This window comes from Diabrotica virgifera, chromosome 6 (assembly GCF_917563875.1).
Source record: "Diabrotica virgifera virgifera chromosome 6, PGI_DIABVI_V3a".
Classification (NCBI taxonomy): Eukaryota; Metazoa; Arthropoda; class Insecta; order Coleoptera; family Chrysomelidae; genus Diabrotica; species Diabrotica virgifera.
The window spans coordinates 82,671,506-82,687,808 of NC_065448.1; the positions used below are offsets into that span (position 1 = coordinate 82,671,506).

A 16,303-nucleotide genomic window follows, 5' to 3' on the forward strand; every position below is an offset into this window, starting at 1 on the left:
TAAAATTTGAATTAATATGGTTTCGATCTTAATATTTTAGAAAAGTTAAAACATATAATAAAAATATACCAAAATTCATTTCGAAGAAATGAAAGTCAATTATCTTTGGATGGCCGTAGGTAAACAAAATTTAAATAGGGATTAAGTATTTTCTTTGTACAGTTAGTATGATAAGAAAGTGGTTATGTGTTTGGACAATGAGACCGGGTTTCCCAAATGGACTTTTGCGGCGAGGGAATAATTGTATTTAGAAATTTAAATGAATGTAATCTTTGTTTAGATATTAAGAAAGGAAAAAAAACCGATTGGCATGTAATTAGTTTTAGGAAATTTCTAATGGTAGGGAAAATTGGTGTTTGTTATCTGAAAGGTAGATGGGGATAAAATTGAGGAACTCGGATTGGTGAAGAAGGAAAAAGGAGGGGCTAGGTATGAAGAATGGGAGTTTAGCGAAATGTTAGAGGGTGGAAGAAGAGTCAGTTGTTAAATGATCGTTAAGTCGACTAGTGGTGATCTCTAAGAGTCTCCTGAAGTAGTAAGGCAGATAAGTGAATAGTTGTGAGTTTGTTGAAATAAGTGTCCTGACGGAAGCTTATCACGTAAAGCATTGTAAGTTATATTGTTCTACTTATATTCCAAGAGTCACCGTTGCATGCCGGAATGAGAAATAGATTCAGTTTATCGAGAGGAGAAAAGGCTAGCATTGTTTTTTGAAAGATACGTGCATCTGTAGGGGGTCATTAATGACAATAGGCTTGCAATAATTTGTTGCGAGATTGCTGACTACATAGGGGGCTGCTAAGAGTAAATTGTAGGCGACCAGAGACAAGAATTTGGACAACTCATCATCCGAGAGACAGTTTTATTTTTTTTGTAGAATTATTCATAACGCAAATTTCAATAAGTACTTTAGATAGTGGTAGGGTTATTTCAATAATCAGAATAGGAGATATTATTTTTAGAGGATATTTTGAGGGTGAATTTATTTCAATAGATGCTTTTGTACCATATATGTGTTTTATTCCGTTAATCTTTGACCTTATTTATCATATGTAAAGCAAAGGAGATATTGAAGCACGAGAATATAAAACCCTGAGATTAGAGCATTAAATAGTGTGATTAAATCATAAGTGCATCATTAAAATTAAATTTAATTAATTAGTTAATTATCTAATCAATTGCTTTGGGCACACCGATCTTTGAATATCACATTAATATATATATATATATATAGAGGAATAACTGACAGCACACTCAGCACATGGATAGCTGCTTTGCCACGCTGTATAAAAATGTGTGAAGCTATCGAAGAATTCACAGGTGTAAAGTCGGAAACTTCAGAACAACATGTGGACCTGCGAGACTCAAGGATAACTAGAGATCATCAAGATCTCCACACTTTCCGTGACTGGTTGTCAAATCATAATCAATTTGCATCTAGGCGAAAAAATGAACTGGTAGCTTTGGCCACTGGATTACTTGGTGATGATTCTATAAACTGCGATAAGGCTCTAGAGATTGGCAGAGAGTCAATGGAAAAAGTTAATGGCAGTTTCGGATACTTGAAATTAAAGAGAAAAGACAAAGTCACGCCTTTATCTACTTTGAGTCGCAGCATAGTTGTACGCGATGTTCGCGTAGAAGTGAGTCCACAACAACTATTCAATAGGATAGTGTGTGTCATGAAGAGCGAAGATTGCCTCAAGGAAGCTTTTACGTATGAACTGGCACCAAAACCTCCCTGTTTATTTGACGATGTTTCGTTACGGAAAACAAACAAGTCTGAGCTTGCAAAAAGACTTGAATCTTACTTCCCATGTTCTTCAACCTCTCCCTCAGATTCAGATACATCTTATGTTCTTGACGGTGGATATCTCATACATGCAGTGAATTGGCCACCACGCCCTGCAACTTATGAAGAAGTGTGCAATTCGTATGCTTCATATGTAGAAAGAAATTATGGAATATCTTGCGTAACAGTATTTGATGGTTATAAAGGAGACATAAGTACAAAAATAGAAGAACAAAAGCGCCGCTGTGCAGGTAAATCATGTGCAGACTTAAAAGTAGAAAAACACTTACCAACTTTGACTGGAAAGGATGAATTTCTTTGTAACTCAGAAATCAAAGCACAGCTGATAGACATGTTGACACAGGAGCTACGGGCCAACAAAATGATCGTGCACCAAGCTGAAGCTGATGCAGACACCCTAATTGTTGAAACTGCAATTGATTTATCTTCAAGTAATGCGTCTGTTACGGTTGTCGCTACAGATACTGATATTTTAACGTTATTGATAGCAAGATCTAATGACAATGATTCAAAACTTTATATGTTAAAACCTGGAAGCGGAAAGACTGCAAGTAAATGTTACAATATTGCGGAAATTCAACGAAACATGGGAGTCCTAAAAGATGTATTACTTTTTGCACATGCAATGTCTGGTTGTGACACAACCTCAGCATTTTTCAGAAAGGGAAAAGTAAAAACTTTCCAATGTCTAAGCAGCACAGAGTTACAAAAGACGGTGTCCGTATTCAATGATCCTCGATCTAAGCACGATGACATCGCACAAGCTGGGGAAGCATTTGTTTTGCATCTCTACAATAAATCTAATCTGAAACTTGATTTGGATGAGCTGAGGTACTATTTGTACAAACAGACAGTTGCCAAGCAAACTTTAAAGGATAATTTTCAGCTCTCATCTCTGCCACCTACTAAAGCTGCAACTCGGCAGCATTCATACCGAGTCTATTTACAAGTGCAGCGCTGGATGGGAAACGATCTTCCGCCTTGTGAATGGGGTTGGAAAAAGCTTGGCCAAACTTTAGTTCCACTAACAACAGAGCAGCCCCCTGCGCCTGAACAGTTGTTACATCTTATCAGCTGCGGTTGTAAGAAGGGATGCGGACGCTGGTGTGAGTGTCAGAAAGCAGGCTTGATGTGCTCGGCGATGTGCCGTCATTGCCTTGGTCAATTATGTGAAAATTCTCCTGATGTTATACATGACGATTGAACTAGTAATCTTTTTATAATAAGTAATAAATATTCATTTACTTTATATTTTACGCTCTTTTACTGATCGACCATGCATATACAGCTTAGTTACTGGTTTACAAGCTGACCGAGTCATAAAAAAGTTTAAATTTGAATTTTGATCCGAATCCCACCTAAAATCGAAATTCACCCAAACACCCTGTATATCTTAAGAGGCAAGCCGGGGAGGGATGGGGAATTTTAAATAATGATTCAGTACCTTATACAGAATAAATGTGCAAAAATTCAGCTGGTTATAACGCATTTTGTATCTTTGGCTAAATTAAATCTAATAATCCTGGGCTATTAGATATAGTCTAGTAAAATAAAATTACACTACATGTAAATCAAAATGTAAATTCGTACAGGTTGAAACAAATTTTATATCAAAGTTTAGGTGGGTACAAAAGATATTTTCAAGAAAGTATCCAAATCATGTAAGGGGATCATTGTTTAAATAATTAAAAAGGGGTCATTTTTGAAAAAAAATTTCTTTTTTAACTGCTGAGGTCATTCAATTACTAATGAAGGTATATAGGATTGTTTTCTGCAAAGTTGAAGGGTAAATCTTTCACATAAGACTTACTAAATTAAATTTGACCCCCTATTTATTTAAATAATTATACATAAAACTTTAAAAACAAATTTGCAAAAAATTATTTTTAGCGTTTTAAGTAAGCACTATAAAATATCTTATTTTACAGGAGAAGTTGCGCTATGTTATCAGTATTAATAAAAAAAAAATTGGTCCAAAAATATTTAATATTTTTTGAGATATTGAATTTGTTTATTAAATGTTACTCTATTTTCAATTGCAAAAGCGCGGTTGTTGCCAAAGAAATATTCACCTTTATTAAATCTTATTATTTTTATTTTTATGTATATTTTCGATAAATGTATTGATAAATTCAAATTTCAATTAAACTTCCCCCTAAAATGGCATTTGAAAATTATTCAAATTTGTTTAAAATTTGTTTTTTTAATAACGTCGCGGGGATTAACTATTTTGAAATGCCGTTTCAATAATTGGGTTCCTGGGAATTTTTCACTAATTAACAAATTTTTTGTCTTTATCTCCTCTTCTTTTTTTTTCTTGGAGTTATATTACTACGGGCCCTTTTGGGGTTAAGTTTCATTAAGAATGTCGAATCTTTAAGTTGTAGATTCTAGACCTAAAAATATTAAGATTGGTCTAAATTCACTTATATAAAATGTGGCTACTTACTGAGTTACAGGGTGTTTTATTTAAAAATTTAAAAATTATTTTTACCAAGTACTTTCAAACTATTTGACGTATCCTTGGCAAAAAGTGTGGGTACTATACAGTCTACTAAATTGTGATAAATAAAAGTTTCTAGCTACTACCAGAGGCGTACAACAGGAGATGGTTAATGGTTGACCCTTCTCAAATTCTACGCCACTGAGGGAATGACTATTTTATCGAAATTTTTAGATTCTCCAATACTTTCTATCTAAATAATATACTCTTTACTGGTAACGATTAAGTCATTAGTTTTCGAGACATTGGACGTTAAAATGAAACGGCATAGTTATTTTGATTCATTCATTCATTCATTTTAAACTTCCAATATCTCTCAAACTTATGACTTTATCGATACCACTAAAGTTATTTACATACAAAGTATTGATGAATCGAAAAATTTCGCTAAAATAGTAATTCACTCAGTGGCGTAGAATTTGGGAAGGTTCAATCATTCAATATCCCCTGTCGTGCGCCTCTGGTACTAGCTAGAAACGTTTATTAATCACAATTTAGTAGGGTGTATAATAGCCACACTTTCTGCCATGTATGATAAGGATATGTCAGATAGTTTTAAAGTACTTGGTAACAATAATTTTTAAATTTTTAAATAAAACACCCTGTAACTCAGTAAGTAGCCACATTCTATTTAAGAGATTTTAGTTAAATCTTAATATTTTTAGGTCTAGAACCTACAACTCAGAGATTCGACATTCTTAATAAAATTTAACCCTAAAAGGGCCCGTAGTAATATAACTCCAAGAAAAAAAAAAGAAGAAGAAAAAAGACAAAAAAATTTTGTTAATTAGTAAAAAATTTACAGGAACCCAATTATCGAAACGGCATTTCAAAATACTTAATCCCCGCGACGGTATTAATAAAACAAATTATAAACAAATTTGAATAATTTTCAAATGCCATTTTAGGGGAAGTTTAATGGAAATTTGAATTTATCAATTCATTTATCGAAAATATACATAAAAATAAAAATAATGAGATGTTAAGCAGGTGAATATTTCTTTGACAACAACCGCGTTTTTGCAATTGAAAATATAGTAACATTTAATAAACAAATTTAATATCTCAAAAAATATTAAATATTTTTCGACTAATTTTTTTTGGCTTAATACTGGTAACATAGCGCAACTTACTATGTAAAATAGGATATATTATGGTGCTTATTTAAAAAGCTAAAAATAATTTTTTGCAAATTTATTTTTAATGTTTTATATACAATTATTTAAATAAATAGGGGGTCAAATTTAATTTAGTAAGTCTTATGTGAAAGATTTACCCTTCAACTTTGCAGAAAAAAATCCCGTAGACCTTTATTAATAAGCGAATTACCTCAGCAGTTAAAAAAGTATTTTTTTTTTGCAAAAATGACCCCTTTTTAATTATTTAAACAATAATCCCCTTGTATGATTTGGATACTTTCTTGAAAATATCTTTTGTACCCACCTAAACTTTGATATACAATTTGTTTCAACCTGTACGAATTTACATTTTGACTTTTTTTTATTTTATTAGGCTAATAACTTTATACCAAAGGTGGAGATTTTTTAGTTCTCCAATACCTATGAGTGGGGTCTAAAACTGATAACTCATGTAGATCTTGAAGGTATTTACATTTTTTGGACAGAATTCGGGTTGTAAATTTATCACTAAGAAATTGGCGGCGTAAATGCAATGGAGGTTCCACGTTGGACTTATTAAAATGACCAACATATTTGTTGGACAAACATTTTTTCATATATCATATAAAGCTTGTTATTGCATAAAATTAAAAACAACCTGCTAGTTTTCACAATCATAAACTTGTCAGGATGACACATTCTACAATTAAAATCACGTTCCACAATTACTTCCCCATTGGAACTTCCAACTGTTCCAATGTGCCCATACATCAAAGTTTGTCCGACTAGACACTGTTATTAACAAATTTTCAGCTTGCTATTAATCAACTTTTTTTGGTATGGTGGATCCAGACCTATTTGTAATTAAAGATAGGTACCTCTTTAGTTGATTCAAACTGTATTTAAATAAATAAATCAAATCTTTAGTGACAAATGTGATAGAAATTAAACAAAAAATGCTGTCTTGGTAATAAAATGAACATTTTTAAGCGTTAATTAAGAAAGCTTAAACAATCTTCAGCTTTCTTCTGCCAAAACAACCCTACCTGTTTACGAGTAGCCAGATTACGTGTTTTTTCACCATGTGTCTGCAAAGTAGTTTGGAATGTATTAAAAATACGAATTTAATTTTCGGTGTCACTTTGGTATCACAAACTATATGTAACAAAAACTAAAACTCCCTGGAATTTAGTGAAGAGAAATAGGTTCTTCCCGGGATTTTTTTTGAGTAAAAATCTCTTTTAAGTATAATTTAGTCACTTGTGTTTCATTTATGTAGCAATAAAAGGGAGAGATACTGATGGCTCACCTGTCTGGAGTGCAGATATTGTCAATGATTGTTGTATTTTTGATGGCTTGTCGGTTCTTATTTGACTAAATATTTAGTTTTATTTATTTACGGGCCTTACCCATTATAACAAAATAATTTAAGAGCTAAAATATACATTAAACCTCAAAATAAATTTAAAAATATGTAAATACACTTAATTAAAATCACTAAATGTCAACATATCACAGACAATGATAACATATCACAGATAATAAATTGACAATTATTTGATCACCTAACACTAATTCGCCTAACTACGTATAAATATACTTATAAATTAGTGTTCTACCCTAAGCGTTAACTCCTTAACAAAGCACATAAAGCGTCTTTGACTTACACTGATAGGGGAGTGCATATAGATTTTCACTTCGGAAAAAATCAAGCAAGATAGAACTTTTTGTAATTTCATTAATAATGTGAAATCTCTTGTACAGCTGGTTCCTAAAAAAACTGATACGACTCTTAGTAAGATTTGATCATTTTGAGCAGTGTATGATTGGTCTGACATTATATTATATTTATTATGACAGACAAATAATAAAATAAACAAACAGCCATTTTTTGAGGTTGAAGTTATCTGACAAATTTTAAGATTTGGCAGTGACAGTATGTAAATAATAAGTATATATCCTTCAAAATATAATAAATTAAATATAATTAAACTCATATTCATTATATCACACCTCATCAAAAGCTTTTTACAAGAACATAGTCAGCGATTTTGATATGGCTTAGAGTCATAGTACATCAAGATCGCCTATAAATCTTGCTGGTAATTGCCTTGCAGCGAGACCAAAAACAAAAAGAAGAAGAAGAAGAAGAAAGTACACTGCTCAGTTTTCTACAAAATACGCTTTAAGAGTCGTATCAGTTTTTTTTGGAACCAGCTGTACATCTCTTGACAAAGCCAACCATTTTAAGGGCTCTAGAAACAATCTCTGCGATATGAAATTTGAAGGATAGAGCATTGTCAAATAAGACTCCAAGATCCTTAGTAACTGACATATTGATCAAGATGGTGTTATAGGTCTGGATCCCGCGTATGAAAAAAAAGTTGATTAATAGCAAGCTGAAAATTTGTTAATAGCTTAAGGGTGTCTAGTCGGATAAACTCTGATATATGGGAACACTAGAACAGGGGCAGTTTTAATTGTGGAACAGGTTAAACATTTGGAACGGTCACACGACTAAAACGGCACATTTATTTTGTCCGACAGAACAAACTTAAACTCTCCGAACAGAGATTAAACTCGCATGCAAAAATCAGATTGCTATTTATCACCAAATGGGCGTTTTAATGAGTGGAACATGTAGAATATGTCAAATGACAGGAATTATGACAGGTGATAAATAGCAGTCTGATTTTTGCATGAGAGTTTAATCTCTGTTCGGAGAGTTTAAGTCTGTTCTGTCGGACAAAATTAATGTGCCGTTTTCGTGGTGTGACCGTTCCAAATTTTTAACCTGTTCCACAATTAAAATTGCCCCTGTTCCAGTATTCCCATATATCAAAGTTTATCCGACTAGACACCCTTAAGCTATTAACAAATTTTCAGCTTGCTATTAATCAACTTTTTTTTTCATACGCGGGATCCAGACCTATTAGAAATTGAATAATGATTTTAAATGTTTTATAGTTATTTATGATATAAGTGTTAAAAGTACAATTTTAAGGCACGCATGTGAAAGTTTTTCGCTTCGCTCATTCTGCAATTCAGATGAGTGTCTTAAAAATGTAATTTTAACACGTATATCATACAATATTTTTTCTACAAACGTCTTATATATCAACAATTAAAATTTTAATTATTCATTCTCAATTACAGGACAACACCTACAAAAACTTTTACTTGAACTTGACTGACATTTCATTTTTATATTTTTCTTGACATTACATCAAAACTGCCTATACTGTCAATACGTAAATCATAACTATGGAATAACATCTACTTTTATTGTTGTACCTATATTCTAACAAATTTTTCTAACAGAACTTTTAACAGTTTTTTTTTATACAAACGTGTTAAAAATGAAATAATACAGTTTAAATTAAATTTTAAAAAACCTTTTAAACCGCCTTTTTCAAATTGCGCAAGTTGTACTATTAATATTAATGTTAATAAATGAAATATAAATATTTTGACGTTTCACAATTTGACAATTCACTTTTAACTGCAGTGCCTTAAAAATTTTAAAGGACTAGTGCTTTAAAGTAGCATTTTTAACGCTCCTATGAAGTGCTAAAAATTGCAATTTTTAACACGTTTGTAGAAACAATGTTTTAAAATTACTTTTGGAAGATCAAGAGAGTTTGTAAATTATGATTATTGTATAAATAATGTACCTTTAAAGGCACGTAACAATATTAAAGATTTAGGTATAAATTTTTATTTTAAATTAACGTTTAAATATCACTTTAACGAAACTTCAACTAAAGCTTAAAAAATGTTGAGATTTATTCTTAGAAACTGTAATCTGTTTTCAGTGCAAACTTTAAAAATGTTTTACTTTAGTTCGATCAGTTTTGGAGTATGGTTCTCTCAATCTCTCATTTGATCTCCTGCATACAGTGCACTGGAATAAGTGTTACCCCCTTATTAACTTATTTATTTTTAGCACATAAGCAAAACGCTCGGACACGTCGATTTTTAAAATAATCATAGTATATTATAGCATCAATGTTTCGAACTTTACGCGATCGCTCTTCAGGTGACAGGCATAACTTTGATTTTTTTAAATGGGAAAGTACATCATGTGACACCTCATGTAAAATCTTTTGAAATACTGATTACAAAAATGTATAATAAGTACTTCAATCTTTTTTGAGAACGTAGGTGCAAAATTTCGGTCGAATTTCGGCTCAGGATTCGAAAAAAATGAATGCGTTTAAAAAGAATTCGATCGAAATTTTGCGCCTACTTTCTCAAATAAAATTAAAGTATTATAATTTTTTGTAATCAGCATTTCAAACGATTTTAAGGGGGGGGGTATGGTATGACATATTTAATTTTTTTATTATTTCAAATAAAAGTGCACACTTTCAAGAATACTCTCTGAAAATTTCAAAATAATCGGAGTAAAATTACCAGAGGTACAGCGTGTTGAATATCCCTACCTTCGACTCGCTTTTCCGCGACTTCGCGCCAGCACGCTTGAGCGTAGTGAGAAACGTTAAACAACTGTTCGCCTTCTCTTTTGTAGATTACTCCTCGATTCAAAAAACATATTCCAATGTGTATCACTTTACGATTTGGCAGACAAATAAGAAGATGACAAATACTTGGCCGATCTACCTGATATTTTCCACATATTTTCTTTAGACATTTCATGAGGTAACAACGTCGAGATATTTTTCTTTTTTTGCTTATTTTTTGTTCAACAATAATAAATCTGTTGATTTTCACAAAATTTTTACCAAAAATTTCATTTTTGATTTCTGAGTAATACCAAAAATTCAAAAATCATTAAAAATAAAAAACTCGACGTTGTGACCTCGTGAAACTCATAAGCTAATTAAATCTTTTTGAATTTTTTGTTTCGTATGATCTAGTGACGAGTTCTGATGTCCACCGCAAAATCCATTTTTTTGTGAGCTGCCTGTCAAAATTTGTCACCAATGGCTTATTTTTCGATATTTTGAACTGAATTTTTTTCTAAATATTCTTTGAATTGTACTTAATATGTTTATTTAATTTAAAAATAAAATAATTGTACCATAGCTTCGAAAAAAATTCACAAAAATGTGCTTGATATGTTGATTTCAAACCATACCCCCCTTAAATGAGGTGTCAAATGATGTACTTTCCCATTTAAAAAAATCAAAGTTATGCCCATCATCTGAAGACAGATTGCGTAAAGTTCCAAACATTGATGCTATAATATACTATGATTATTTTAAAAATCGACCTGTTCGAGCGTTTTACTTATATTCTAAAAATAAATAAGTTAATAACTTATATAATTGAGAAGGTCTTCGATCGCCCAATTCTTCATGCTCAAGTAGTCTCTAAATTTTTTGTTGCTGTGATGCATTAAGTCTCTTAATTAACTCTGACTTTAATTTTACATACCTCTCTGTAGCTGGTGGTGACACAATGATGTCCCTAACTTCTGATATGTAACCTGTTTCGAGATTAGCAACTATATAGTTGAATTTTGTTGAGTCACTTGTTATGTTTTCCAGTGTAAATTGGTTTTCTACTTGCCGGAACCAAATTTCGTGATCGTTGGGTCAGAAGGGTGGGATTTTAACTGAAATCCGATCAACTCCTGAAGCACTGCTATTCTGAAGCACTGTTATTGGCACTGACCGTAATTGTCACTGTTCACTGTTTTAACCGGCAAGAGTATATAGTCCTGTCGCCAGGGGGGGTACAACGGCCTCCTTTATTCAGATGGACTTACCCAAGTTTTTTTCATGTACTTTGACCCGTAGAATACGAATTTTTTGGGTAACAGTTGATCCGGATGTCGATAAGATTGTTATTGACCAAGAACTTGAGGAATTACATAACCGCGATCTCTCGCAAAACAAAACATTTTTTGGTATTTTTTGGGTCATTCTAAGCAAAACATGTTTCTACAATTTTTTTCGTAGGATGGCTAGTTTTCGAGATAACCGCGGTTGAACTTTAAAAAAATCGAAAAATCGCAATTTTTGAACCCGAATAACTTTTGATTAAAAAATAAAATAGCCAGTCTGCTTACCGCATTTGAAAGTTTAAGTCAAATTATATCGGTTTTAATTATTTGCATTGCTAAAAATTTATTTTTTTATTGTTTAACAAAGCTATAAACACATAGTGTTTCCCGTGCCTTTACATGCATTTTAACGCATGCTACGTAGAAATAGCCTCGATTGCACTAGTACCTATTCTACCTACTCGTTAGATTTTAAATGAGAAATCATAGAAAACATCACTCACGCACTAGGTGTTTGTAGCTTTGTTTAACAATAACACAATAAATTTTTAGCAATGCAAATAATCAAAACCGATATAATTTGACTTGAACTTTCAAAGGCGCTAAGCAGAATTGCTATTTTATTTTTTAATCAAAAGCTATTCGGGTTTAAAAATTGCAGTTTTTCTATTTTTTGAAAGTTTAACCGCGTTTATCTCGAAAACTGAGCATCCTACGGGAAAACTTGTTAGAACATTTTTTACTTAGAATGACCCAAAAAATATAAAAAAATGTTTTGTTTTGTGAGAAACCTCTGTTATGTAATTCCTCAAGTTCTTGGTCAATAACAATCTTATCGACATCCGGATCAACTGTTACCCAAAAAATTCGTATTCTACGGGTCAAAATACATGAAAAAAACTTGGGTAAGTCCATCTGAATAAAGGAGGCCGTTGTACCCCCCCTGGCGACAGGACTAATATTATTAACACTATTTTTTAAAAATTCGCGTCGTTTTATTTATTCGCGGGGTCACCAATATTCCGTTGGGTGTGTTGACGGAATCAATTAATTAAATGAAATTAAAAGAAATATAAACACAACAAACTGTCAATAATATATTTATTTGTGTCGGCAAAATAGCGTGAATATTTCTCGAAAGAGGGTTGTTATTCTTTGCGAGTGTGGTGGTGTGACTGCCCCGGGTGGCCGCTGTGACGATACTGCTGAGACCACAACACTATTATGTCATCATGTTTGCGGTTTTACAATATGGCTAGAAAAGGCAATAAATTACTACATCTGGCGTTTTAAAAGCTGAGAACCTTCTCTGTATTTTAAGAAGTTGACATAAAGAGCGTGTCCAATCTGCCATCGAAATCTATTAGTGTTTCCTTGAAAAAAAAACATTAATTTTATACAAGCTGGTTTTGTATATTAGGAACGAAAACACATGTGAATTTTAAATGACGTATTATTTCAGTTTGTAAAAGTTATTAAAAATAAAAATTAAAATTAGCATTTAAAAAAATAGTAAAATAGTAATTGAAGCGTGTCGCCATATATCAAATTGTATGAAACAAAATATGTTCATGTCAATTTTACTAACAAAAGAAAACAACATATATCCCAGTTAGTATAAATAGAAACCAAATACCTTATGCAAATACGGCAAAATATTTGGGTATGGCATTAGATTCCAAGCTACGTTGGAAATCACATTAAGAAAAAAAAAGGAGAAATTAGAAATTAATTTCAGGAAGATTGTTACAACAAATTGTTATTATATAAGCGAGTCCTTAAACTGATATGGACATGGATACAGCTATGGGGCTGTACAAAAGAAAGTAACATCCAAATTATACAACGGTATCAGAATAAAGTATTAAGAAACATCGTTAACGCTCGATTGTACTTCAGAAACTGTGATCTTCATCTAGACCTCCAGATGGATACGGTTATCCAGACAATAAGTAAGTTTGCCGAGAGTCATGAACAAAGGCTATCCAACCATGTAAATGTCGATGCCATCAAACTCCTAGACAACGCCAACCAGATAAGAAGACTTGAGAGAGTTAGTGCTATAAGTTAAACAAGTGAGTGAAAGTGAAAAAGCAGAGCAAAGTGCGGCTAAGGTGTACCTACACGTTAGCTAGTAGGTAGTGCTATAGTTGCGTTCGCGGGTACCTGAAATTGCCAGAAAATTGGATATATTGTCAGAAAACGCATGCGCACTTTAAAATAATATCGTTAATAGATAAATATACAAGATATATTTACCTAGTATAATTTAATAATTAGTTATTAATATTAATTAAATGTAAATATACCTTGTATATTTATCTATTAACGGTATTATTTATATTAAGTGAGGTTAGAAATTGTCGGCGACAATTTGTCAAGTGTACCCGCAAACGTACCTTATAATGTATTAGAGCCAAAGGAATATTGCTGAATGTAATATTTTGTATATAGAACTAACGTGCTTATTGATCTTAGTAAATGATCAGATAGCAATAATCATAAGATTCCTGTTGGAGTTTTATTAAATAAATAAAAATCAACAAAATTTAATTCCTATCAATGGTTCCGACTGCAAGGTTTTATAAAATAAATATCATTTTACAATGAATTAACACTGACTGGGCAATAAAAAATGTATTTAGGTATCACTATTTTGATATTTATATGTTTCTATACAAATACCAGGTTTGCAAGTGCTTAAAAAATTTAGGGATTAAAATTTCATGGTCTCTCGTCCCAGTTGAGCTTGTACAAAATTGCCAATAAGCCACGCTCATGTCAGAGTCAAGCGTGTACATTAAGAGGTTAATCTTTGTTTTTTTAATCTGTCTTACCAGCCTGAAGAATGTAGACACGTTGTTTATTCCCTTTTTAGGCCTAGGCCTCTTCAAGGTACGCAGTCTCCCTTTCGGGAGCCTTACCAACCTACCAACTTTATATGCCTTGGATAAATTGGTTCCATATTCACCTCCCTCTAACCGTTTATTAGTCTCATGTTTATCTTTCATAGAAAGGACAACACGCTTACGTTTAGGCATTGTCAATCAAGTTTTTACGTGACAAGTCAAGAGATCAGATAAGCAATCGTTCGGTTCCTAACACTCGCAAGTCATCTTCCACCTGGTCATTAAATCGTGCTCTGGGCCTGCCTCTTCTCCTCACTCCATCCAGTCTCTGGCTATAAATGTATTTAGATGGCTCCACCTCATCCATTCTCTCTAAGTGCCCTAGCCACTGCAGCCTGTTTATTTTGATAGATCTCTTATTATGGGAGAAATATTACCTTAGTATCACATATTCCACAAAAAGGCAAGGTTCTTGCTGTCTCCTCCCTACAACATACAGATGATGGAATTGATTCTGAAACTGGTGAAAAAAATAAACCAAATATTATCACATTTTACATGTTGTTCTGAAGCTATTTCCTTGGGGACGAGTTGAGTTCACTCCCAAAATATGAATATTACCTGACTACGTAAAAGGTAATGTTTGAATTCACTCCCAGGCGGTTTTAAGCTGTCATTAATATAAGTAATTATAATTATTATACCTTAAAATCTGGACACTGTTGACAAATCATTCGTTTAAAAGTATCTATATTTCTTATTAGACGTTCTTGCACATCTTCATCTAACTGAGATGATTTTTAAAAATGCCATTTGGTAATAATTCAAGACAACAAAGTTTCATTGTTATGTTCTTGTTAATATTTGGTCACTAAGTTTCATTGAATAAAATTTAAAATTGGTAAGGCCGTTATTTTGTAGTTATTTCAAATTATTATCTTTAAATTTTTTCTCAATATCACTTTTCTATCGTACACTTTCACAACGGTATCTATACTTTAAAGTTTGATATAAGTATCTAATTCAAAATCTTGAACAACATGAATACACCGGTTAAAATTTGGATGTGTTGTATAATGAAGCATTATAGCGAGAGTGAAAAGACTCACATGCATTTGTTGTCCTTTGTAAAGACGAAGAATTTGCAGCCCATATGTGAGGAGGAAATGTTGATGTTTCTTCAATATAGGTTTCTGCTTTGAGAAATGGTAAACCAAATATATAAGTTATATACTTTAGTTATATCTGTTTCTGCACTGATATTCGTGGCACAGTTTCAACTGTTGATTTTTATCAACTTTGACTCAAGTGAAACGGGCATCCCTTAAGTTTAGTGTTTGGAAAAACCTCTCGAATTGCTTTACGATAAAAGTGCTATTTGGCAACAATGTTTAAATTTGAGAAAAATAATATCCTTAAATCATACTTTATTATTGTAAAATCGCTCGGGAGTGAATTCGAATAGTGTCGGGAGTGAACTCGACTAATAAAATAACTACCTGCTCAAGACGGGAGGACTGGAGTGAACTCAATGGTGCCCATTTCTTTGTGGCATTTTGCAAGGTCATATGCTATCCCGACTGGGCTAGTGCTATTGCGAGTTCCAGAAGTAGATAACCATACGACATTCAACTGACGGTGTATAACATGGAAGATGCTACTACTGTCGAAATCGAAGAACAAGATATTTTTGAAAAAAATGTAGAAAATGGCTTTGCCTGTCAAGATTGTGTTACACAAAATTTTGAAGTTTGAGAGATATATCCAAAAATTTATCATTGTATTTTTTTGAGGTTTGCTTGTATCAGTTCCAAATCAAGAATTGTTTGTTTATGTTAATAAAGTATGTTTTATGTTATAAAAGAAGGTAGACAATAGAAGTTGTATCACAAAAAATTGTTTTTTTCTTCTTTTGTAAAATATGTAAATACATAACGTGTCTTTTAGATACCACCCGTCCTTTGGTGTAAAACAAATTCACCCATATCGTGAAGTGTTAATTGAACTATAGTTGTTTGTATTTTAGGTTGTTGTCAGAAGGACACAATGAAAATGATGGAAATATTAACTGAACATTCATATCATAAAAACCCACGTAAGTGCCAACATGGTGAAGAAAATATATTAAATAACAATACGAAAGTTCCAACTGAACAAAGACCTTACACATGCGAAATTTGTTTATGTAAATCTCAAACCAGTGAAAAAGGTATGTGTTTTGTATCATTAAATAGTCAAACATCAATTACACAGGCCTACAGAAAAAAA

The 16,303-nt window shown here is 32.3% G+C and overlaps 1 protein-coding gene across 3 annotated transcripts in view; it reads left to right on the plus strand.

Annotated features, from left to right (window-relative positions):
- LOC126886509 (zinc finger protein 239-like) overlaps nt 1-16,303 on the plus strand; it is an 80,639-nt gene that overhangs the window by 20,141 nt on the left and 44,195 nt on the right. For all 3 annotated transcript variants that reach the window (XM_050653476.1, XM_050653477.1, XM_050653478.1), the window contains exon 2: nt 16,062-16,244. In XM_050653476.1, the coding sequence (XP_050509433.1) occupies nt 16,062-16,244 (183 nt within the window). The remainder of the gene's footprint in view (nt 1-16,061; nt 16,245-16,303) is intronic.